This window comes from Hemicordylus capensis, chromosome 3 (assembly GCF_027244095.1).
Source record: "Hemicordylus capensis ecotype Gifberg chromosome 3, rHemCap1.1.pri, whole genome shotgun sequence".
NCBI lineage: Eukaryota > Metazoa > Chordata > Lepidosauria > Squamata > Cordylidae > Hemicordylus > Hemicordylus capensis.
Window position 1 is genome coordinate 307,357,833 of NC_069659.1, and position 24,704 is coordinate 307,382,536.

Genomic DNA, 24,704 nt, shown 5'->3' on the forward strand with positions numbered 1-24,704 from the left:
AGCTTTTAACAGGATCTGCTGGATTTTAAACAACAATCACAATTTGAAATTCCTGTTGATTGCTCAAACTGTGGAACTCATCCAAATGGTCCTGAATACTGATATCAAAACAAGACAATGCACTGTGATGCAAATTATAGATATTCATTGCAGTGCTCTTGGAAGGGAAAACACTTTACTATATTTGCACTCACAAAACTGAAAGGGAGGCTTTTCAGTAGGTTACCTCCTGCCCTTCTGTTTGAACACAGCTCTCTAGAAATCTGTCTTGGCTCAAAACCTCGCTGCCCTTGTTAGTGGGAAATTGCAGGGCTGGACAGCATTAAGAACAGCACAAGGCAGACTGTGCCCCCCTCCCTTTTAATGAACTGCATGTTCATTATAGGAGAAATGAGAGAATTAAACAGCACAAACTGGGTTTTCCTAACAATCTCTTTGTTCAGGAGAACAGATGGAGAATGGAAGGCATTTAAAAGCAAAAGATCTAACGAAAAATTTACAAATCTACATTATAAACCTTGTACCTCCTTTTATCCTGCAGTGTACAAACTTCAAGGTGATAATCGAGATATTGCTTTACAAGCTGCATTGCTTGCCTCATTAGACTTTACATGCAGATGACTAAAACCGGTCTAGCAAAATCTGTAAAACAATGCCTATAAAATCCTATTGTTCTACATCTTCAGGCACCAGCTCTAAATATACTTACATGCATGAGAGTGCCATGGATTTCAAATGGCACATACACACATGCAAGTGCTTAAGATACGCTACATGCTCCCTTTTTATGCAATACATAGTAAAATGTTATGGGATTAAACTAGTCTTGTAGAAGCAAGCATGAATTGTCCCCCTTGCTAAGCAGGGTTCACTATGGTTTGCATTTGGATGGGTGCTATCTGCTGTAAGATATTCCCCTTAGGGAATGGGACCTAGCTCAGCGGTAGAGCAGCTGCATGCAGAAGGTCCCAGGTTGAATCCCTGGCATCTCCAGCTAGGTATGAGAAAGACTCCTGCCTGAAATCCTGGAAGGCAATATATATACAGTACTGCAGTAGATGGACAAACAGTCTGATTTAGAATAAGGCAGCTTCCTATGTCCTTAGTAATAATGAAAAGTGTGTTATCTATAGCCTATTAAATCCAGTCTGCATTCAGAAAGCAGTCAGGTTTTTATAGGATTACTTACTTACATTCCATTAAATATATTAATACATTTTTCAGTATTGGGAAACTCAGATTTTGGCAAAAATGGAAAGCATGCAAGACTGATGAGCACATCTATTTATTTATTTATTACATTTCTATACTGCCCTGTCCAAAGGCTCCGAGTGGTACACAACAAATAAAATACAAGAACAAACACAATTTAAAACAAACAGGCTAAAGCAATGTAAAAACAAATTTAAAACAGTTCAGAGCCATTTAAAACCAATTAAAATACTTTAAAAAACAATTTAAAACCCTTGGAAGGCCAGGCCAAACAAGTAAGTCTTTAGGGCTCTCTTGAAGACCAACAATGAGCCCAGACTAGGGATATCTGCCGGGAGTGAATTCCATAGGCCAGGAACAGCTACAGAACAGGCCTGGTTCCAAGTTGCCAACAGACGTGCCAGTGGTAACTGGAGATGGACCTCTCTGGATGACCTCAATGTGCAATGGGTTGAAGGCACTCTCTAAAGTATGCCAGACCTAAGCCATTTAGGGCTTTAAAAGTGATAATGAGCACTTTGTATTTTGCCTGGAAACATATTGGTAGCTAATGCAACTGTTTTAAAACAGAAGAATATGGTCTCTCCGGGTTACCCCAGAGACCAGTCTTGCTGCCACATTTTGACGGAAGTTTCCGAACTACATAACAGCCTCACGTAGAGTGCACTGCAATAGTCAAGCCTAGAGGTTACCAGCTGATACATCACTGTTTTGAGATTGTTCTCTTCAAGGCATGGAGGCAGCTGGCAAATCAGCCGAAGCTGATGGAAAGCGTTCCTGGCCACAGCCTCCACCTGGGATACCAGGGAGAGGTGTGGATCCAAGAGCACTTCAAAGCTGCGAACCTGTACCTTCTGGGGGAGTGTAACCCCATCCAGCAGAGGAAGATCTCACTCATCCCTCAAATTCCAATCCAGGCTTTCTTTAAGATGGCTAGCTTGTGCAAGTCAAGAACTAATGACATAACTTTTAAATCGATCCACCCCCCACTGGGTAGGTAGCTTTATCTGTATTGTTCACTCATGCGAGAAAGCCACATCAGTTGCTGATACCTGAAAAGAAGCAATAAGGAAGAATGCTTTAGGTGTATATGTGTTCTGCATGCACACACCTAAAGCATTCTTGCAGATTTGCATCAATGTTTCTACAAATCAGTGGGGCAAGAGATTTGCACTCAAAGAAAATTGTAATTATTTTATGTATCTGAATAGTCCATGAAACATTCGAAATAACTGACCAACTGGAAACACGGGACATGTATTTACATGAGGTTATAGTGCCATGAGCAAGGGATTTAAGAACCAGCTATTTCAAGTATGCAACCTTTATATAATGCCATGGCTGTAGTGATTACAGACACATGAATATATAATAATATTTCCCATTGAAACTAATGCCCAGTAATATTTCCAGCCTTACCCTAGTCGTATAGGCTGCTTCAGGGTCATCTTCCAGAACACGGGACATGCCAAAGTCGGAGACTTTACAGACCAAGTTGCTGTTGACTAATATGTTTCGAGCAGCCAGATCGCGATGCACATAGCTCATGTCGGACAGATACTTCATTCCAGAGCCAATGCCTCGAAGCATTCCCACCAACTGGATTACAGTAAATCTACCGTCGTTCTTCTGCAAAGAAAAGAATACATTAACTTTGGAAACTTTCAGTCTCCTACCTTTGGCCGCTCTCATCCTACAAGTGAGTATGCAGAGAACCTTGCATGCAGCCTGCAGCTATGAACAAGGATCTGTTCATTTACTGTGGTAAATTCCACATTCGTTTTAGAAGATAAACAAAATCAGGGTCTCTCAGACACTCCACCTAAAACCACTTTTAGGGGGAATAATAAGAGCAGCCCTTTCTGAATGCTTATCTTCCCAAACCACACTGGGAATGGGGCAGTGAGTGAGGATCCACTTCCAGAGGCATTCAATTTATCTAGAATCTATTGGAGGAGGAAGACATAATTGGCCTCAGGATTCTGCCTTTCCATGGGGCTTTGTATTTCCAGGTGCCAAACTCCACCCCCAAAAGGGCTCACAATTTAGGAACCACAGCCTTATTTCCCCCCCCCCCGTGTGTGTGTGTGTGTGTGTGTGTGTGTGTGTGTGTGTGTGTGTGTAAAGCTACATTGCCTCATCCATTGTGCTTTAGCCCTATACTTCATCATCAAAGTATAGCCCGGTGGCTTTTGTACTAGCTTCCTAGGATGTGTGGAATGTTCCAATTTTAATTAACCTACAACACAAGACTTTTAATGAGCATTTTAATCAAACCTGCATCTGATTAAACACGGATTATTTAGAGCTTACTATTTTATGCTTCACCTCTATCGTTGCCTTCCCACCCCTTCCAGCAGCTGCAGCATAAAAACATACTGGTAAGCATCTCTGGAACATAATTCTGTCTCCTCTTCTGCTACCAAGGATAAATAAAGTGATCATAATGTTTCCCTCATTGAGTGTATTACACTGCAGGTACCTACCCTAAGAAAGGCATCCAAAGAACCATTTTCCATGTATTCGGTTATGATCATGACAGGCTTGCCTAGGAATGGGAAAGAAAACACAATTCATCACTGAGCAGCCAATTAGGGCGAGGGATAATTTTCACCATCTAATTTAATTCTGAAAGCACCTAGCTTCTTTCTCAGCCAGGGTGTGCCAGAAAAGAAATAATACAGGGCTGAAGTGTTCAAGAGCTCCAGCCAGAAGATTAACACTTTGGCTGACTCATTGACAAGGTCTTTAACTACAGTACACACCATGGTCTCCAGGGAATATAAGAATCCATAATTGCTCACTAAAGTAGAAATGGTGATGCAGTAATAGACCCAAATAGGCCTATTTGCACTTGAAGTAACGTACATATAATTGCATCATTTGCTAGGGAATTTGTATGGCCGTAGGCATTTGGTTGTGAGAAACCAAAGTTATGGTTTTAGGAACACAGACTGACAGCTGTAAAGTGAAAATCAGGTGTAGCATAAACAGCAATTTCCCCCCTATTTGCTTAATTTGTAGCCTTTATGTTGCATCATAACCTGTTTACACAAAACACGGTGAGCCAATCTGCAAGGGAGAAAGCCGGTAGATGATCGAGGGCTCCTTCCTAGGTGGGTGGATCGCCCACTCAGACTACTGCCGGCAGCATGGAGGGTCGGGGGCTGGGATGCATCTTCCCGGAACTCCGATAATGCATCATGCAAGCGTGTGGTGCATTATAGGGATCCTCCCGGCACTGGACAGGAGGCTACTTGTGTGTCGGTGCCATGTGGCGCACCGACACATGAGCACTAAGCCTGGTCCTCATGCTCAAAACCCAGGCTAAGCAGTGGGCTCCCTAAGCGGGTTTGCCACTGCACTGCCACCTGTGCGGCTCCCGGAGGTTCACATGCGCTGGCAAAACCGGGCTGGGCTGCCCGATTTTGCCTGTGCATGTGAATAGCCCCTGTATGAATTTGATCCATACTGCCTTAAGTGAGGTCCAATTGGTCAATGAATTGTAGTGTAGGCAAGGTCAAATTTAATAACAATGGCCAGATTTGCAAAAGCAACAGCAAAAATTAACGCACAAATCTGAAAAATAACTTCGATTACTCAAATCGGATGTCATTGGCATCACTGAACAGTACAATAAATCCTTGATTATTAAACACAGTATGAATACATATATGATGAATATTGATATACTGCTTTTCAACAAAAAAACCACAAAGTAGCTTACATAGATATAAATAAATAAAATGGCTAAATAAAAATAATCCATAGGTATACTTATTAAACTAGCCATGTTTTCATCTCATGTGGTTCTTAAAGCACTCTGCAAACATATTCTAGGTAACTTCCATTTTGTACAGGCCATGAATGTGTACAAACATGAAAAATAAATACATATGAAGCTGCCCAATACAGAGTTGGACAATTGGTCAATCTCGATCGGTACTGCCAGCACCTACCAATGGCTCTCTGAAGTGTTTGATAGATCTATTTCTCAGCTCTACCTGAAGAAGCCAGGGACTGAATCTGTGAGGACAAATGTTCCCTGTAAGAGGGACTCCCAGATGTTGTTGACTAAACACCCATCATTTCCAGCCAAAGACTACTGGGACCTTCTGTATGTCAAGCAGGTGCTCTGCCATTTAATTATAGCCTCTCTATGGGTAAAACTGAATTTGCTTCTTAGCTGAGAGGTTCTAGTTTAAGAAAAGCATTTCCCCACAGCACAGAAAACATCCACCATTGGTATCTGCTCAAGCATTTGGCTCAAATGGAAAATTGGGCGGCTGTGAAATATTTCCACACTGAAAAGCTCCTGTAATTGTTTCTACATTAGCACATTTTTCACTCAGCAGGTTGCTTCAACTTGCAATTTTACGAAGGGCTCCCATTTCAGAAATAACTTTGCTTTGATTAGAAAACAATATGCTAAGGAATATTAAAAGCCTGCACATTTCCTACCATTTATTTATTTATTTGCTTGCTTGAGGGACAGCTGGCCTAATGCCAGCCTCTCCAGGACATATTCTTTTCATGATTCCCTCACCACTTCAGCCAATGCCAAAACACTCAGACTTGCTTAATCTTATTCCACATTTGTGCATGCAAACCAGTCCCTATGTGAAATGGAAATCAGGCTGCTGTAACTTTACCTTTCTTATATGTATGAGCAAAGGTGGGTTTTTTTCTGTGCATGCGTGCAGGAAAAAACCAAACCCAACCCTCCAGAACAGCTGCATCAATATGAATTTAGAAATTCTGACCAGGGATTCAAATTCTTAAAGGCAAATGCAGACAAAAATCATCCTCTTGATGTATGAACATTCATCCCTCACGATATTCATCAGTGAGAATGGAACTCACTCAAACCTAATCTGCATATTTCCCCATGTCATTTACTCTTTGCAACTGTGACTAGAGTCACTTGACAGAACAAACACATCTAAATGGGTTTTTAATTAACCTTCTGCAATCAAAAGATACTTCGTCAATTTAAAGAAATAAGATACACTCTTCATTTGAATATATTAATGCATAACTCCATTAATCATAATACCTAAGCAGAGTACTGCTGAAGTGTTTCACAGTGTAGAGCTGTTTCTCACGAGCAGTGAAAATGGCAATACAGTTTGTGGGGAGGAAGCCCTAAAGAGCTTACCTCCCTGCAGCAGACGAGCAGTTTTCTTCCCTTGGGCGGATCTCCCACCCAGATGAGCACCAGCTGCTGCTGGTAGCTCTGCCCTTCCCTGGAGCTCCAATAATGCACCGCGTGAGTGTGTGGTGCATTATGGAGATCCCCCCTCCCCTCCCTGAGAGTGCCACAGTCCGTCAGCCACGACTGCAAGCAGCCTCGGCTGACAGACAATTTAAAAAAATGAGGTTAGGAGAGCGCTCGCTCTCCTAATCTTGTTTTGGAGGGAGGATCCACAAGTGGGTTTGCCACTGCGGTGCCACCCGGATAATGCAAAACTTGGATTGTGCACGCGTGTGTGAATAGCTTCCTAGAGTCACAGGATAGGCTATCTTATCCTAATGAATTGTGACTTCTGAAGTTAACACTGATGAGATCCATGTGCAACAGGGTAATCTAAAGAGGCTCAGTGCTTCAGATACTCTGATTCTGTTACACTTTGGACGAGCAGGGAATAAATTTTCATTGAAAGTCTGATGCATTGCACTCAGTGATGTATCGATGATGGCTTGAGCTGTAGAAGTTAACTACTGTGTACAATATGAAAAAGTAGTTGAGTCTATGAGGGGCAGGTTGTCATCATGAATTATTAAAAGATACTTGTTAAACCAGTAACAATGAATTCATACCTACCTAAACCTCCTCTCTCTCTCTCTCTCTCTCTCTCTCTCTCTCTCTCTCCCCCCCCCTCCAATTCCACACCCACAATTTATCTTGCTGTAAGTTCAGGAGTATTAAATTCACCCATTTATCACCAACACTCAGTAAACCTACAGGAAAAATTGAGATGAATGTTTACCAAAGTAACCCTGTTTACCAAATGGTGATGGCTTAGAGGTGTCTATGCTGGTTTGTCACAAAAGCCTGAACTACAGGGAGCCAGGCAACAGAGCATACTTGGTTTGGCCTCCCACCTTCTGTTGGGGATTTTAAATCATTTTAATGCAGTGACAAGTACATTATGCAAATGCTACCCAGTCATTTATAACTGTTACAGCTGTAACAGCTTGGGGGTTAAAAGCCTCAGTGGGATTTCAATACAAAGATTCCCTTGTAAATTCTCTGTTTTACTAAGATGGTATGAAAACGACTGTCTATAGCAAACACATTGTGGCCTAAACAGAAACATCTTTTTGTGGAAATATATCTGCAAAATCATTTAAAATGATTTTTTTTTAAACTAGGGCTTGTGGAACATGAGGAGATCTTGCATGCCATAGACAATAAAGGTTGGATACAAAGAAATTCAGCAGTATATTTAAGCTGGTGAAATGTATACTGTACTGTACATTAACTTGAAATGTAAGCAGTGTGTCACTTTATGCATTTAAGCACATTTGGATTTGATGCAAAATGTTTTAAGCAACTGCACAGATAAATGAAGAATTTGGGGCACTCATTGACCTTCAAAATCAATCCTTTTTTTTTTTAAAAGACATATTGTGATTTAAACTTGGACCCTAATACCGAATCAGACCATTGGTCCACTAAGCCTATGGTCTGTTTTGACTGACAGCAATTCTCTGAGATTTCAGACAGAGGTCTCTTTACCAACACTGCAACTAACACTTGCTAATTAAGAGATGCTGGGAACTAAACCTCAGACTTTTCTGTATACACAGAAGACAACTCTTCTATTACTATTTACAAGTAAAGCATTTTTATACAGAAAATTTAAATAAATTATCTGAGAACTTTAACCATTATAGCCACACGTATTGAAAACAAGTATAATAGTAATGACAAAAAAGTATAGATTAAGCACAATACAAGCCCCAAAGAAGATACCTATAATAACAACACTGAAATAATTACTAACACAGTGCCAAAAACCAAGGCAGTGCAGCCATCAGTTAGGGTTAAAAACAATTAAAAGTGAAAGGTAAAATCCTGCTGAGTAAGGAACATCTTGGCTGTGCAAAAGGTGAAGGGAAGTAAGGGTACTGGAGTGTCAACAACCAACCTAAGGCACACACTTGGAATTTATATATTTTGTATGTATTGCATAGGTATCTGTACATTTATCTATATATATCAAGAGTCCCATTCAAACATTTTGAAATAAACCATGCTCATGGTTACAGCTCTTGAAGTGGGTAGTAAATCCCACATGGTAGCTGTCACTTATTCCCTCTCTTCAGCCACTCACAGTTATGGCCATCTGCAATGGTCATCTTCAGAAGGATTCACTGTAACCATGAGGGAAGGTGTTTCTGTATTTGCAGCCTGGATCTCCCCTGTCTGCCAATCATGGAAGCGCCTTCCCTTACAGTTATAGGGGGTCCCTCTGCAGACGACCACCACCGTAACTGTGAGCAGATGAAGAGAGGGAATGAGTGACAACTCCGGGGCGGGACTTCCTACCGCTCACCATGAGCAGGTTTCTTTCAAAATGTCTGAACGGGGCTTATGTGTTAGATACATTTCTATCCTACCTTTCTTCCACTGTGGAACCTAAGATGGGAGTACATGAAGTTCTCAGGTAGTTTCCAACCTAGGCACTGACCAGACCTAAACCTGCTTAGTGTCAGCAAGATGGCTGCCTCATGTGCCCTCAAAACATGTCCTTGCAAGTCTGCCCCATGTTTATTTTATTTTATTATTATTTTATTGTTAAATATTTACCCTGCCTTTCATTAAGAAAATCCCAAGGTGGCTCACAATAAAATTTAAAAACAAGATTATAAAAAGGACACATTAAAATATTGAGCTAAAAATATTTTTAAAACCCTGATTTTAAAAAATAAATAAATTAAAAGACTAGCATAAAAACGGTACAAAATACAAGAAGCAGCAGTGGAGACAATCATATAAAAGCCTGGGTAAAAAGCCACTATTTGACATGCTTTCTAAAAACTGTGATGGAGACTGAGGAGCGGATACCCACTGGGAGAGCATTCCAGAGTCTGGGGGAAGCAACAGAGAAGGCCCTGTCCCGAGTGCATGACAACCTAGCCTCCCTCAGTGTTGGCTGAATGTGGTCTGAAGCCCACCTCACAGTTAAAGCATTTATCAACACAGACAGATACTGTTCTCCTAGACAAAATCTACCTGTGCTTGCCCCAGTGTTCTGCATCATGGGAAGAATCTGTCTATGTACAGCATTTGTTTCTACAGAGAGTGGCATATGGAGGGTATGGAACAAATATACACAGTCCAGTCCACTCATTTTCTCCTAAACAAGGGGAGAATGGTACATGCAGCCAAGACTCATGTCAGGTCTCCTCAGAAAGTAGCAACTTAACAGGTATAGAAAGTCATCTTTATTATTTCCATACAGCACTCTAAGACTTTGAGATCAAAGCATTCAATTTGTGATTCATGAAACGAAAGAAGTGGATAGAGCTAAGATTTTATGCTGCTATGATTTTTAAACATGCCAGCTTGTTAATATCATCAGCAGAGTCAAGTGAGGTGTGCTGCTGAACCAATGGGCACCTTGTGCCAATGAGCAGCTTTAGTGGGATGATCATTAAAAATGCAGTGCAGGGGGAAAGACCTCGCCTCTCTATGTGTCATTTTCCTGATTGCTCCTCCTCTAGCTGGTATTAAGAAATAAAAACAAAAACATATACACAGAAGATGAAAAGTGTATCATGGAACAGAACTGGACAGGGTTTCACGGTGCTCTGATGTAGCTGGCTTTTTTGTTCATAATATAATTATTAAATATAATAATTAAACTTTTAATAAATGGATGTGCTGAGCATGAGAGGTGATTGTTGAGTCCTACGAGGAGCATGAGCATTCCACCCACAAGATCCCATGCAGGCACAGAACCCAGAGTTATGAATGTACTCTGGATCCCGTTAAAGATAAAACAATTTTATCTGAGCTCCATATTTATTCAATCAAGCAAAAACAATTTTTTAAGCCAATGCTAGTCCAGAACTAGTGACTTTTCCAGTTAACTGGTATGCATTAAAAATCTATAATTAAACCTTTAATTGATTGATCAAATTAAGGACTGCAATCCCAGTAAAAACAGAGGTGAAATCCATATGAATATTTTCTTCTTAACAATACAATATTGTGTACAGCAACACTTAGTGGTTTATCTGGAGTGAAGCCATTTTAAAAAGTCAAGGTCTCTACATCATACTTTTACTTGTGTCTACTTAGGCAAACCAATACAAGCTTTCAATTCTGGCCTGAAAACCATGACTGTGGGGTTTCATTGTTTTCTTACTGCTCATTGGTACAGTGAATGTTAATCGACTTTAAAAGGGGAGGAGAGGAAAGGAGAATATAGACTTGACCAGGTGTTGCTTGAATAGAAGCAAATGTATCAACGACATAAATCAGAAAGAACACACAAACATGTTTCACACTAAGGACAAGGATTATTTTCTAATGAAAGGCCTCGTCCCTACACATGTGTTTTAAAAACTTGAAGCATACAGCACTGCAGATTTATTGTGCTTTTACTCTTAAGAACTATTTTAGGTGTTTTATCTACCATCTGCTTCCCCCCCCCCCATCCCATAAAAGGTCTAACAGATGACTTTTAAAAATGCTCACCTAGCATACCAATAAAAAGAAATGGGGAAAGGCCTCCAGAACAAGACATTTGCCACTACATTCTCCCCCTCTTTCTCCCCTAAAACCTTGTAGCATTATGTTCCCCTTGTAAAATTATGCACAACTTGCTTGGAGATAAGGTGTCGGCTGCAACCATAAAACCATTTACAGCTGACAACAAGATTAATGAATAGTACTGCGCTGATTTCCTCCTATTAGCTATCAGTGGATCTGCTCCATCTATCATCTCATAGCAATATGGGATAAAGTTCTAGCCTGATTTAATTTTCATAGTAGCTCTCAAATTGTCCTAGTCAAAGACATGGTTACACATTTGGGTGATGGATCATGGCTTACTTACACTTAGTAACTACCCCTTCCAGGTGGATGATGTTGGGATGGTCAAACTGACCCATGATGCTGGCCTCACTCAGAAAGTCCCTTCTTTGTTTGTCTGTGTACCCAGCTTTGAGAGTCTTGATAGCAACACAGATTTCCCTCTTCCCTGGCACTTTGAGACGGCCACTGCAAACTTCACCAAATTCACCTGCAGAAAAGGAAGTAAACCAGAGAAATAACCATGAATGAACCTGACAACACACATAATTCATTGCACAATATATTCACTACATAATTAGACTGCATATTGGTTGGCAGGGTGGACTACAGTCCTCTTGTACTTTGTAAAGTGTCATGTCTATGGATGGCACTATTTATTATATTAATTCTCCTGGGTGTGCCTTGGAATGTGTGTCCCAGCACTCAGCTGATTGGCTGGGTAGTGGACGCGCCTGATTGGCTGAGGTGCACCCAGGAGGATTGGACACCGTGGCGGCGGGCCTGGTTTCAGAGGCCAGAGACGGTGGCGGGCCCGGCCCGCCCATGGAGGCAAGGTGCATGGTGGGGAAAGAAAGTGTGGGGGCAGAAGTGGTGGTGGGGAGGAGAGGCGGCTGGGCCCGGAAGCGTAGACTGGGGCAGAAGGTGGCGGGGGGGGGGGGAAGAGAGGTAACCGCTGGCCCCAAAGAGCGCACAGATCCTTTGTGTGGGGTTGGCTAGTCTAAATAAATGCATCAACAAATTTTTTCAAAAATGATAATTGCATTTGTATACATTCTTCTACTGTTGTCGTACAAGTGATATACAAATTCTTTTAACAATCATAAAATAAAGCACACAAATGAAAAGGACACAAACAGAAGAAAACATGGCAGCAGTCAATAAGGCAGTCCAAGGTAGTTAATAGTCATCCACACTATTGACAGAAAGTTTGGGTTAAAAGTGTCATTTTCACACATCTCCAATAAGATGGGAGAGATGGAGTGGCATGGTTCTTTTCTGGCAGGGAGTTCCAAAGTAGGGGGGCTATGACTGAGAAGGCACTTTTCTGTTTGCACAACAAATGTGCTTTTAAATGTGTTTCTTATTATATGTTGTTATACTCATTTATAGAAATAAGTATATACTGCTTTTCAACAAAAATGTTCTCAACTTATTTTAATGTTATAATAATAGATGATGATTATGATATCATAATAATTGCAATAACAGTGGGTGTTGTTTCATTCAACTGAAGTTATTCATTGATTAATGCCAGGAAATGAAATTAAAGCAAACCCCTGTTAACTGGGCAAAGTGGCACCTTTCAAAATGGTGGTTCTCTTTATCTTAAGCAGGGGGAAAGCAACTGTCCCTGCTCAACCCCAGCACAAAATCCTTCCAGTGGCTGTTGCTGGCGTGTTTCCTTTTAGACTCTGAGCCCTTTGGGGACAGGAAACCATCTTATTATCTATCTATATAATCTATATAATTATTTCTCTTATTCTCTTAGCCAGAATGTGTGGGGATGTGTAGGAGGGATGCGTGGCAAGCCTGCCCATGCTGCAGCCACAACCAATGAAAAGGTGGAAGTGGCGGGCAGCGGAGCCGTGCTGCTGAGAAGAGCCCGACTGGGTGGGTGACTGAGCTGCGCTACACCCAGTGGGGAGAGAAAGGTGGGAGGAGCCCTGCTGGGGGAGGTGGTGGCTGGGCTGCCAGGAAGAGGAGGTGGTGAGTGGCGCAGCTGCGCTACCAAGAGGAGCCTGGCTGGGCAGGTGGGTGGCTGAGCCGCGCCCGGCAGGGAGGGAGCTGAGGAGGAGGATGGAGGGCCGGGACGGAGGAGGAAAGAGGAGGAAAACCCTGAAAATGGAAGGAAGGGAGCCAAGTAGGAGGATGGAGGGCCAGGATGGAGGAGGACCAGAGGAGGATGGGCAGCGAGCAAAGCCCCGTCGCCCTTTGGAGGGCCGGGACGGGTGGCGGGCTGGGATGGAGGAGGACATGGGGCAGGAGAGACGTGGGCAGAAGGTGGGGGTCAGGCAGGAGGGACTGGGGCAGAAGGTGGGGGCAGGAGGGGAACGGGCAGCGGGCAAAGCACCACTGCCTGTTGGGGACTGGGGCAGAAGGTGGGGGGAGGGCAGGAGAGACGTGGGCAGAAGGTGGGGGGAGGGCACGAGAGACTGGGCCTGAAGATGGGGAGAGTGTATTGTTGCACAGATGCTCTGTGTGGGGCCAGCTAGTACTTTTTAAATGTAAACTACTTGGAGAACCTTTTTGTTGAAAAGCAATATATAAGTAGTAGTAGTAGTAGTAATCTTCAACATGATGAGTCTGTTATTTACTAACATGATACTGTCTTGAAACTCACCAACGCCAATGACTTTTTCAATCTTTATACAGGAAGCATCAATTTCTTTCGCAAATTCCCGTACAGCTTGATTGGGGTCCTCATATGTAAAAGGATCTACATATGTTCTAACACCTGCAATACAAAGATGCCTCATTGAAAACTGCTGAGCTACACATGTAAAGCCATGTCAGACTGAAGGAACATTGGTACATACCTGTATTCACAAACAAAGAGTGCTTAAAGGGATGAGTAAAGAAACAGAGGATCATCCATAGAGTCAAATAAATAAATAAGTTATTATTTATTTAATATGAGGATGAATCAAACTAAAATGTATTAAAGCCAGGTTTGGAAACCAAGAAAATTGCCTTTGGGGGTGGGGTGGGGATGATGAGATCAAACAGTACGCTTGAATTCTCAGTAGGTTACATTAGGAGCAATAATGAGTAAGCACTTCTAGGATTAAATTTCCTTTCGAGTCTCTCTGCCCAGATGGAAGCAGCCCTAACAGAGAGATAGTCATAAAGAGAGATCCCTCAATTTTGTATCTGAAGAAATCATAGGAGAAATGAAGATCTCTGTGTGAATAAAACATATCCTGGAGATAACACAAAAGCAATTTTTTAAAAGACAAAATGCTGATCACTTTTACATATTAAGTTGTGTGAACAGCAACACAGCAATGGCAACCCAAGCAGTCAAGTATTTTTACATGTATTTTGAGCAGTAACACAGCTTTTAAGTCCAGTACTCTGTGCTTCTTCAGCTGGGACGGATTTTAAAACAAAACAAAAAACAGCAAATGGGCTGAGATCCAAAGTGGTCTATGCTCCAGATTTGTGCATGCACCAGTACTCTTCAAGCCGCTTTAGCTCCCCTTGCTGAACCCCAACCCACCATAAAAACTCCACTAGGTTTTAAAAAGTTAGGTCTGGGGAGCTATTGCAGAGGAAATGGCTGGAAAATGGTGCATAAGCATGTAATTCTGGTGATTATGTTAAATGCCTTGCTGGATCACAGTTGATAAGTTTAAAGTACATCACACGCCAATCTCTCTCTCTCTCAATCTCTCTCTCTCTCTCCTTCCTCTCCCTCTCTCTCTCTGAGATGCCTTAGGGATCAGCACTAATTCTAGCAGTTTTTACGTGCAGCCTAACCCAGGCTGAGCATCCCTAGACAGATTTAAGCTGTGTGTGAGAACAGCCTCCATGTGTTCAATCCAGAAAATACTTCCCAGGTGAATTAGCTCTCTCCTACTTGTTAAGAATATACAGACACTGGGTGGATTTGCATGGCCCATGGGGAAGTAAGTTGGCAGGAACCAGAGGTTCCCAGTGTATGCATGCTCCTGGCATGAGTTCACAACATTACATTTTGTGAACCCACCACATTTATGTTGATGAGCCACACTCTCTACCTTTAACCTGACATCTTTAACCAAAACTTGAAATCAGGTGGTGGATGTCAGGTGACGGAGGACAATGTCAACCTGACACTGGTGGGCTCAGATGAAACAAAATGTGTGCAACTTGCAGCTCGTGTCGGAAGTGTGCACTTGCTGGGAACCTCAGGTCCCCGGCAACTTATTTTCCACAGGCCAAGCAAACCTGCCCACTATACTGACCACATACAACTGTGTGCTACACAATGGAAACTATTTTGTTCAGTGGTAGCTCTCCTTTGCTGGGGGTTACCAAACTGAGGCTGGACAGCCATATGTCAGGAATGCTATAGCAGTTTTCTGCAGTGAATAGGGGATTGGACTAGAAGGCTTCCAAGGATGCTTACAACACATTATTTTATTCTATGCTGCTTTTATAATAAGATCCCTGCAAATGATGTGATGTTTGTGTACACACTGCTAAAAACTACTAGATTCACGTAAAAGCAGGTATGTAGAATAAGGCAGCATGCAAATAGAGATCCAAATATTCAGTTGAAAGTTGCAAATGAAGAAATCCAACAACATTCATAGCAATGGGAATGTCACATCTTACATCCTAAGCTCGGGAGCACACAGGACATGCTTTATGAACCAGATCGGAGAATCAAACTGCCTTTTACCTTGATTCAAATGTTTCTCCTCATCTGCTTCTTGCTTGGCCTTACTGTACTTGCTGCGTCTGTCAGAATGAAAAAGAGCATTACAAGTCAAAATAAATATCTTACTTAGTGGTGAACTCAAGAGTCTCTGGACCTGCCAGGACTTGAATTACCGTGCTTCCCAAAACTTGTTCTCTCTGCTGCTGTGGTTGATGACCTAACCTAGATTTACCTGCTGCACAAAGAGTTGCTGCATTCCTTCTATTGCATTAATTGCTACTATCAAGGAAAACAGCCTCACATTTTAGGAAACAAGTTTTGCCCATGCAGTTTGCTTCCACATGAAGCCTTTTCGGTGACCAATTCAGAAGAATTTATTAATCGAGGTTTGGGCAAACAACTAAAATTGTGAATAAAAAATTGGTTTTATATGTGTAATCATCACATTTGCAAGCAGAATCCAACAGCTATTTCAGTGCATGTAAACATACGCGACTAAGCTATTATCATTCTACACATGTACATACAAATCACATTTTTCTATGGATGAATATTGCCTAGACTTGATTATTACGACACATAACACAATCCTAATGCATACAATAACTTTATTTTATTATTCTTATTCTTAATATAATATTAATAAATGCTTTTTACATGGTTAAGAATAACTACCAAGTTTAGCTGGTCTCAGTATCTCCATAAGTTCTCAGGATCTCAAGAGTTTAGTTTGGCCCAAAGCAAAGGAATGATCAAAGCACAAGTACCATTATTTATTTAGCAATGGGAGAGCAACTGACCCTATCCATCCCCAGCACAGCATCCCTCCAGTGGCTGTTGCTGGTGCCTATCTTATGTTTCTCTTAAGATTATGAGCTGTTTGGGGACAGTGAACCATTTTATTTATCCATGTAAACTGCTTTGGGAACTTTTGTTGAAAAGTGGTATATAAATATTTGTCATCTTAGCAATTATAATTCAATGTTTCCCTAAGGTAAGGTCATTTCTGCTCTTTGTATTGCTCCTGTGAGAACTTGTACATTTTTGTACTAAAAGGTAAAGTGTGCCGTCAGGTCGATTTCGACTCCTGGCGCCCACAGAGCCCTGTGGTTTTCTTTGGTAGAATACAGGAGGGGTTTACCATTGCCTCCTCCTGTGCAGATTGAGATCAGGGGCGTAGCTACCATTGTGTGAATGGGTTCAAAGAACCCGAGCTGCCAATGATAGGGCCACTGAAGCCCACGGGGGGGGGGAGGACGTGACGGGCTCCATAAGAGCCCTGAACGAACCCCCCCCTGCCCTGCCTGGGCTACTGGGAGCCCCAAGCGAGCATTTGCTGATCCTTTTCAGACAACATTTGCTGCCTGAAAGCATCTATTCCCCTTTCCCCACCTCCAGAGAGGGGGAGACTTTGTTCCTTTGCTACTTTCTTTAGTAATTTAGATCAGGGTTTCTCAACGTGTGGGTCCCCAGATGTTATTGGACTCCAACTCCCATAATCCCCAGCCCCAGTGGCCTTTGGTTGGGAATTATGGGAGCTGAAGTTCAATTACATCTGGGGACCCACACGTTGAAAATCCCTGATTTAGATCACTCCTGGCTTTGTTTCTTTCTTTATGCAGTCTCTGCACTTGTAAAAAAACCCCCTCCCTTCATGACTACAGTGTCAATCTGGGATATGAGAAAGAGAGAGGGAGGCAGGGAGGGAGACCCAACTGTCACAAAGCACATGCTTACATGTACAAAGCACATGCCACCATTGGAAGTGGAAAAACTGGTATTAGCAGTGCATAATTAATCTGCAGTTCCTGCTTGTCGCCAGGTAAGGTGATGGCCACTGGTTTGGATGGCTTTACAAGTGGATGTCACAATAATGAAATATTTCTATTTGCCACAATAGCTGAATGGAACTTCCATGTTCAGAGGAAGTATTTAACTGAAAATGGATTGCTGGACTAGATGGGCTTTTGGTCTGATCTACCAGGGTTCTCCTCATGTTTTTATTTAGATGTTTAGACACAAGGTCACAATCCAGAAGCTATTCATTCGAAGGCATCTCCACTGATCTTATAAAAAAATTGCAATGAGTTAAATAGCTGATGATATTTGCAATCCAGATATTATATATCTATAATATAAAGCTGCTTAGGCCTCACTGACTGACTGACTGATAGACATGAAACTCCCAGACCAAACCACAAAAGATAGAAACATGCCATTGGTTGGTTCCAGACCTTGCCCAGACTATCAAAAAACAAAACCTGGAAAAAATCATTACTTCCCTGGAAAAAAGAAAAACTCTCCCATAGGCAAGGACAGGGAATGAGACCTCACAGAGCTAGAAAAAAGACTAGTCACTGTAAGATAAGATGCTATAATGCTTGAAAACTGCAAGTTAAGCATCCTACCCAGTTTTGGGAGCTGTGCATGTTACTAATTTTTGGTCATTTGTCAGCAAAAACCTAGGTAGGAAGAAGTGGGGAGTAATTGTGTGGGAGGCAGGCACAGGCTCAGATGGTGTTTTCTCTATTCTTGATAATATGCTGATTAAAAGCGCTGGGTAGGATGGTGACATTGGAGCCTGCACTCGCTTCCCACATGATCACTTTCCCCTACTACTTCCTAGGTTTTTGTGAAGAGACCAAAAATTGGAAGTGCACCCAATTGAAGCTGAATATGACACTGGTCTTACCCAGCTTTCAGCCATGTGAACAGCCCTACTGAGTTTAAAGTAAAACAACAGCTGTGTTCAGGAGTGCCTTATTCAGCTTTAGCTGATTCCAAAACCAGGTTTTGGAACTCTCTCCTCCAGAAATTCCAAGATACCCCACATCTTTTGGTCTTTCAGTGACTATTAGAGATCTGCTGTTTCATTGGCATTTTATTCTATTGACTGATGCTCTCGCTCTCTGATTATACTTTTTGTGGCGCTGTTCTTTTATAGTGCTGTTTTAAACAGAGATTGTTTGTATTGATTTTACCGCATTTTAAACTTTGGTGGTTTTATTATTTAAAAGCAGAACAAGCATGCTCAAATAAATACAATCAATAAAACTCCTGTGTAAAATTACATGAAAAGGAAAATGCAGATGTGTTTCCTTCAAAGCAACTTTTAAAATCTTCATCTTACGTTAACAAAAATACACCATGACGAAAGACGTTCCAAAAAAAAAAAAACCTCTGAAGAAGAGAGCAGCTAAAAGGAAGCACAAGAAATACTTTTCAGTCCCTAATTACAGTGTATTCACTTCTAATAAAGGCTTACCAACCTACTTCAGTTTTACCTTTGTCACCTGTTGAGCTTTTGCTCAGGGCGGAGAAATTGAGCTGGGGGGGGGGCTATTGTCTTGCAAAGATACCTCCCCCTGGCTCCCTACCACTCTTGATTATTTAGTCACTAGGAGGGCATGGGAAGTTCTCCGGAGGCCTTAGGAATGCGGGACACAATCTGACATTCAAAGACAGCTCACCTGAATGACAGATAGAAACCTTTGTCACAGTGTTGAATTCCGTAATTATGGGGATTTAGTTGACAGTGATTAAATGGGAGGTGGGGTTCAGGAAGGGAATACAGAAGCAGCAGGGGTCAGAGATGCAGGCTAGTCTACAGGTGGGACTCAGAGATAAAGTCGAGGTGGGCCTTAAATCTGACAGGCATGTGCCACAAATGACAAAGCGAGGTCCAAGGGGTATTATCAGGTATTGTAGTAAAACAGCATGAAGCCTGCATGCTTCTGTCCCAGCCAATGCACCAGAGCTGACCATCTCAACACTCACAACAAAAGTGGGGAAACAAAGACAGCTAAAGCTGAGGAGCAGAAGGACAGGACCAATGCAATTTGCCCAAAGTCATTGCAGCAGGGATATCAATGGGACTCCCTTAATTGTGGTTTCACTGCTCTGTGATGATAAAAACAGGCTTAGGTAAAGAACTGGATTTTTTTTTTTTTAAAGAGCCTATACCATCCTATTTCCTTTTTAGAAAACACTCCACAACTTTGTACAGGCATAAAAGTTTTCCAAGGCTTTTAAAGAAATTATTTTTGAATTATTTTACTTGGCATGAAGCAATATCAGGTATGTAAAGAAGTGACCAGATAACCAAGTGGGTGGCAAGTTTTGTTCTTAAGGTGTGCTCAGTTTTGCTTTATACTTCCAAGAAATCAAACCCTGGAGACCATCAGTTGGGTTGACTCAGAGATAGTATTGCCAGAAGCAGTGGATGAAACAGAATTGTTCTGTTAAAAGGAGTTGCTGGGAAACATTCAATCAACTACCTATCTTCTGCTGACTGAATTGATTGAATCTAAGAAGGCTAGTACTAGCTTTAAGTGAATTATGTTAACCTTCTTTCTCCGTGGCCCAGCTAACTGTTGCAGAAGCTTACATGTTAGTGCCGTAGGAACATGTGGGCACACTACCAGGCTAAGCACTGGCAGCCGCTCATACAAAGCTGTCCCTTGTAAAGAAAGGTACTTTATGCATGTGTAGGGATTTCACTGCCAAATAATCACCAAATTATTGGTGTGGCTAGGTCTTCAATTGCTTTCCAGCAGGGAAAAATTGGTCAGTGAAGGAAAAGTGACAGGAACTCTGGGCAAAAGTGACCGCATCATATTCACAGTATCAAGAGGAGGGAAAACTGAAGGCAGTCAGTTCCATGGATTTCATGAAAGCAGGTTTTCATAAGCTCAGTGAAAAATTAGATCAGATCCCACAGCTAGAAATCCTAAAGGGAAAAAAAGAGTCAAAGAGTGATGGGAGATTCTGAAGAGTGAGAAATAATTCTTTTGAGAAGGAAACACAGGAAACAGCTAAAGAAACCAGTGTAGATGCACAGATGGCTCTTGAACATGTGAAAAGCAAAAAGGAGATTTATTTATTTTTTAAAAGGAATGAAGGTGTATAATCAAGCAAGCATACAAAAGAGAGGTCAGAATCTGTAGGAATGGTGTCAGGAAGGCGAAGGTTTGGTATGAGCTGAGGCTTATAATGGATGCCAAAACCAACAAAAAGGATTTAAAAATTATGTTCAAAACAAGAGGAAGGTTAAGTAATTGGTATGTGTATTGCTTGGAGAAGATGATAAAATGGTAATGGGTAACAGAAAGAAGGCAGAGTGGCTTAATTTCTATTTTGCAACTATTCCTATTTTGCAACTTTTGCAAGGGAATTGTGGCCCAACCACGCAATAAATGCATGAACCAAGAGAGAAGGAAATCGCAGCTCAAAATAGGTAAATAGATGGTAAAAGAAAATCCAGTAACTTCAAATAAATTTAAGTCTTCAGGGCTAGGTGAACTACATCCCAGGAACTTGCAGAGGTGATCTCAGAGTGACCATAATTTCCTTCCTCTCTTTGAGAACTCCTAGAAAATGGGTGAGGTGTCAGAAGTGACAAGCAAATGTCCCTATCTTTAAGAAGTGGGGAAAGGTGGACCTGGCAAAAAACAAACCTGTCAGATTGACATAATTACCTGGAATGATCCTAGAACAGATTATTAAGAAGTGGATTTGTACACCCTCAGAAAAATATCTGCTGATTAGTAGGAGCCAGCATGGCTCAACACTACTGTATTTCTTTTGTTGAAAGCAAGCCATGCAAAGCTAATCTTAGCCCTATTTGGACATTTAAAAAAAAGAAAAAATCCTACACAGTTACAGTGCCTAAAACAGGTCAGAAGTCCCACCCTGGCATGTCACTCACCCCCCCCCCCCACACCCCAGCACCTCACCACTCATGGTTAACGCAGTGTTTGCACAGGGAAACACTGTGATCATAATGGCAGGCAATTCTGTAGCTTTATCTTCTTTTTTTAAAAGAAGTTACTAGTTTAGTAGATCATAGGAATGCAACAGACGTAGAGGCTATTCACACGGTGGAGGAAAACCGGGCTAAGAGAGCCCAGCCTGGTTTTCCTCCATTGTGAGAATCACGGGGCTCACGGGCAAGCCCGGTGGTTCAATGGCAGCTAGCCCACGAAAGTAGCCCGCTTTATAAAGTAGCGAGCACTCTGCTAACCCCAATTTTTAAATCATGAATCACTGCGGTGCGGCTCTGTGCCACACCGATTCACGAGGAGACCTCATACCAGGTGGCTACAAGTCTCCTGGCATCAGGGGGCTCTTTCACAGGCGGTCTCCGATCCTCACAGCCCCAACCAGCTCCATGACGGAGCTGGTAATCATGTGGACGGCCAATCCGGCCACTCAGGGATGGCTTGGCAATAGTCTGTGGGGAGAGGTAGGATAACGTGCTCTCCCCATAGACCCGCTTGAAGCTCTTCTCACTGATTGTGAGAAGAGCTTCACAGTATATCTTGATTTCAGCAAAATTTCATAATCCTCATGTGAGGCTCATGATTAAACATTCCTTCATAGAAAACAAAACTCCTCCATGCACAGAGGCCCGAACTGGGCTGCAGTCAGCCTGAGCTTTCATTTAGGAGGCCAGAGGTGGGCTTGGAGAAGCCCACCACTACCCTCCTCCACTTCTTCACTGCCTCCTCTAAAGGTACGGAGGATTCATTGAACTGGGGGCTGGTCCAGTTCAAATTCAGACTGCCTGAACCGAGCCAGCTCGATGCAAGCCTGGCTCGCACATCCCTAGAATACTGTGTGAAGTTCTGGGCATTGTATTTTTAAAAGGGCACTGATAAACTGGAATGGGTTCAGAGGTGGGCTATAAAGATGGAAGGCAGAAAAACCTAAGTTTGTAAACCAAGTTCTATGAGGAACACTTAAAGGAGATGGATATGATTAGTCCGGAGAATGGAAAACTAAAGGGAGATCAGACATCTATCTTCAAATAACAGGTTGAGAAGGAGTGGATTTGTTCTCTGTTGTTCCTGAGGGCAGGACTAGAACAAAGGTCAAAATTACAATGAAGCAGATTCAACCTAAATTCTACAAAATAAAAATTTCTCAACTGTAAGTGTTGTTCAGAAGTTAACACTTTTATACAAAACTTAACACAGTGTTGGGCTCTCTAGAGACTTTCAAACAGAAGCTGGACAGCAATCTGTTGGACATATCGGAGAGGATTTCTTTTTTGAGCAGGGGGTTGGACAAGAGGACCTCCAAGGTTCCTTCCAGTTCTAATGTTTTATGTCTATAATAGTCACATCTTTGAGACGGGCTGTTCCCAGTTTTTCTCTTCCTCTTCACATGGGATCACCAGTTTCAAAGCTGCCACTATGGCTGAGAAGACCCATGTGTACAGCACTGCATTTACTGAGTCTGCTATGCATAGCAATTTCTGGATCGGAATCAGTGTGTACATCATTAAATAACTGAATTTAACATTTTGTTTTGCTTCAAAAACATGTCACGTTTACAACAGAACCAACAAACTGAAAGCAATTGATGCATCCAGAAAATCCAGAAATATGTGAATCAACACAATTTGTTGCATAAAAATTGCTCAGAAAACCTTTTATGCTACTTCAACTTGAGATCTGGATTTCCCTTAGAAACATAGAGGTGAGTCTCATGATCGGTGAGACTTGCTGGAGGGGGTTCTGTGGGGAGAACGGGCTTGGCCCGCTCTCCCCGCAGACAATCCAGGCTGCAGTCCTGGGCAGCCGGATTGGCCGCCCACACGACTGCCGGCTCTGTCATGGAGCCGGCGGGGTCTGTGGGGATCGGGGTCTGTGCAGCACCCGAGTGCGCAGGGCATCCTGGAGAGACCCCCAGGGCTGGGGAGGCTTGTTTCAGCCTCCCGGCAGGGGTCTCCTCATGTGTTGCCACGGTGCAGAGCCACGCCGTGACAACACACGACCAAAAAGATGGGGCTAGAGGAGCGCTCGCTCTGCTAAGTTCATCTAAGGGGAGGGCTAGTTAAGCGGGTTACCCGCTTTGAGGACACCGGGCTTGTCTGCGGGTCCAGTGGTTCTCACGCTCACCAAAAAGCGGGCTAGGCTTCCTTAGCCCGCTTTCTGCTGATTGTGAGAATCACCTCATACACTCAGCCTGTGTTTTTTTTATAGTGAGATAGCTCCTTTAAATAGAGAAGCTGTTCACACGTGCAGGCAAAATCAGGCTAAGGAAGCTTAGCCCGATTTTGCCTGCGCATGCGTACCACCGGGACCGTGCCCAATCCTGGTGGTGCCTCGGCAGCAAACCTACTTCAGGAGACACCCTCTTAAATGGGGTTAGGGTAGCAAGCACTCCCTAACCCTGTTTTACCAATCGTCTGCCAGCCCCAGATGGGGCTGGCAGACTGCAGGGCTCCCAGCTAGCTTTGGGGAGGGGAAGGGGGATCCCCATAATGTACCACACATTTGTGTAATGCATAATGGGGCTTCCAGGGCGCGGGGTGATGTGTCCCGGCACCCCGACCCTTGGAGCTACCAGCAGAACCCGGCAATCATCTGGGCATCCAATCCGGCCTCCCAGCAACACCAAGTGCATCACCTGTGGGGAGGTAAGCATTTTGAGGCTTCTTCCTCTCACCCTGTCTGAGCCCTCTCTCTGGTTGTGAGAAAGTTCTCAGAGTATGAAGTACACTGACTCACAGAAGAGTCAGCAAGGAAAACTGTGAGGCTTACTTCTAGCATTTCATTTATCTCACTGTCCCCATCTGTACATTCCTTCATTTCTTCTGTGTCACAGCAACATCCTCGAATCTACCACCCATTTGCTTCCTCTTCTCCCAGTCCCACAAAGGGCTGGGCCAAGCACTCATCCTTGATATCAACTGTCTCTTTATCTATTTTTGTCCAATTTGAACCATTCTAGGCAGAGATAACTAAGCAGACAGCTTGAGGCTGAAGAGTGCTGGCGGCATACACATCAGCTCCAGCAAGTCTGTCAGCTACCTGGCTCCCAACAGCCTTTCCTTTGACAGCTTTATGGCCGATACTAAAGAGAATCAATAGGAGGGCACGGGGTTGACATTTCATTTTCTAGAAAGTGATCCATTGAGGACCAATCACCAGGCAGTGTTTATCAGTCTCGGGAAGTGGCTTTTTTTTTTTTTTAAAGGAGGGAAAAGAAGGGAAGCAGGGTAGGAATCCTCTCAGAGCAACTCGACAGGCACAATTCTCCAAGGTGGCGACTCATAATTAGAAATCC

General features: G+C 42.7%; 1 protein-coding gene across 2 annotated transcripts in view; it reads right to left on the reverse strand.

Annotated features, from left to right (window-relative positions):
- Positions 1-24,704, reverse strand: part of EPHA4 (EPH receptor A4) — a 220,415-nt gene that overhangs the window by 21,527 nt on the left and 174,184 nt on the right. For both annotated transcript variants that reach the window (XM_053307712.1, XM_053307713.1), the window contains exons 9-13: positions 15,651-15,709; positions 13,605-13,718; positions 11,286-11,471; positions 3,699-3,760; positions 2,632-2,841 (exon numbers count right to left, since the gene is read on the reverse strand). In XM_053307712.1, the coding sequence (XP_053163687.1) occupies positions 2,632-2,841; positions 3,699-3,760; positions 11,286-11,471; positions 13,605-13,718; positions 15,651-15,709 (631 nt within the window). The remainder of the gene's footprint in view (positions 1-2,631; positions 2,842-3,698; positions 3,761-11,285; positions 11,472-13,604; positions 13,719-15,650; positions 15,710-24,704) is intronic.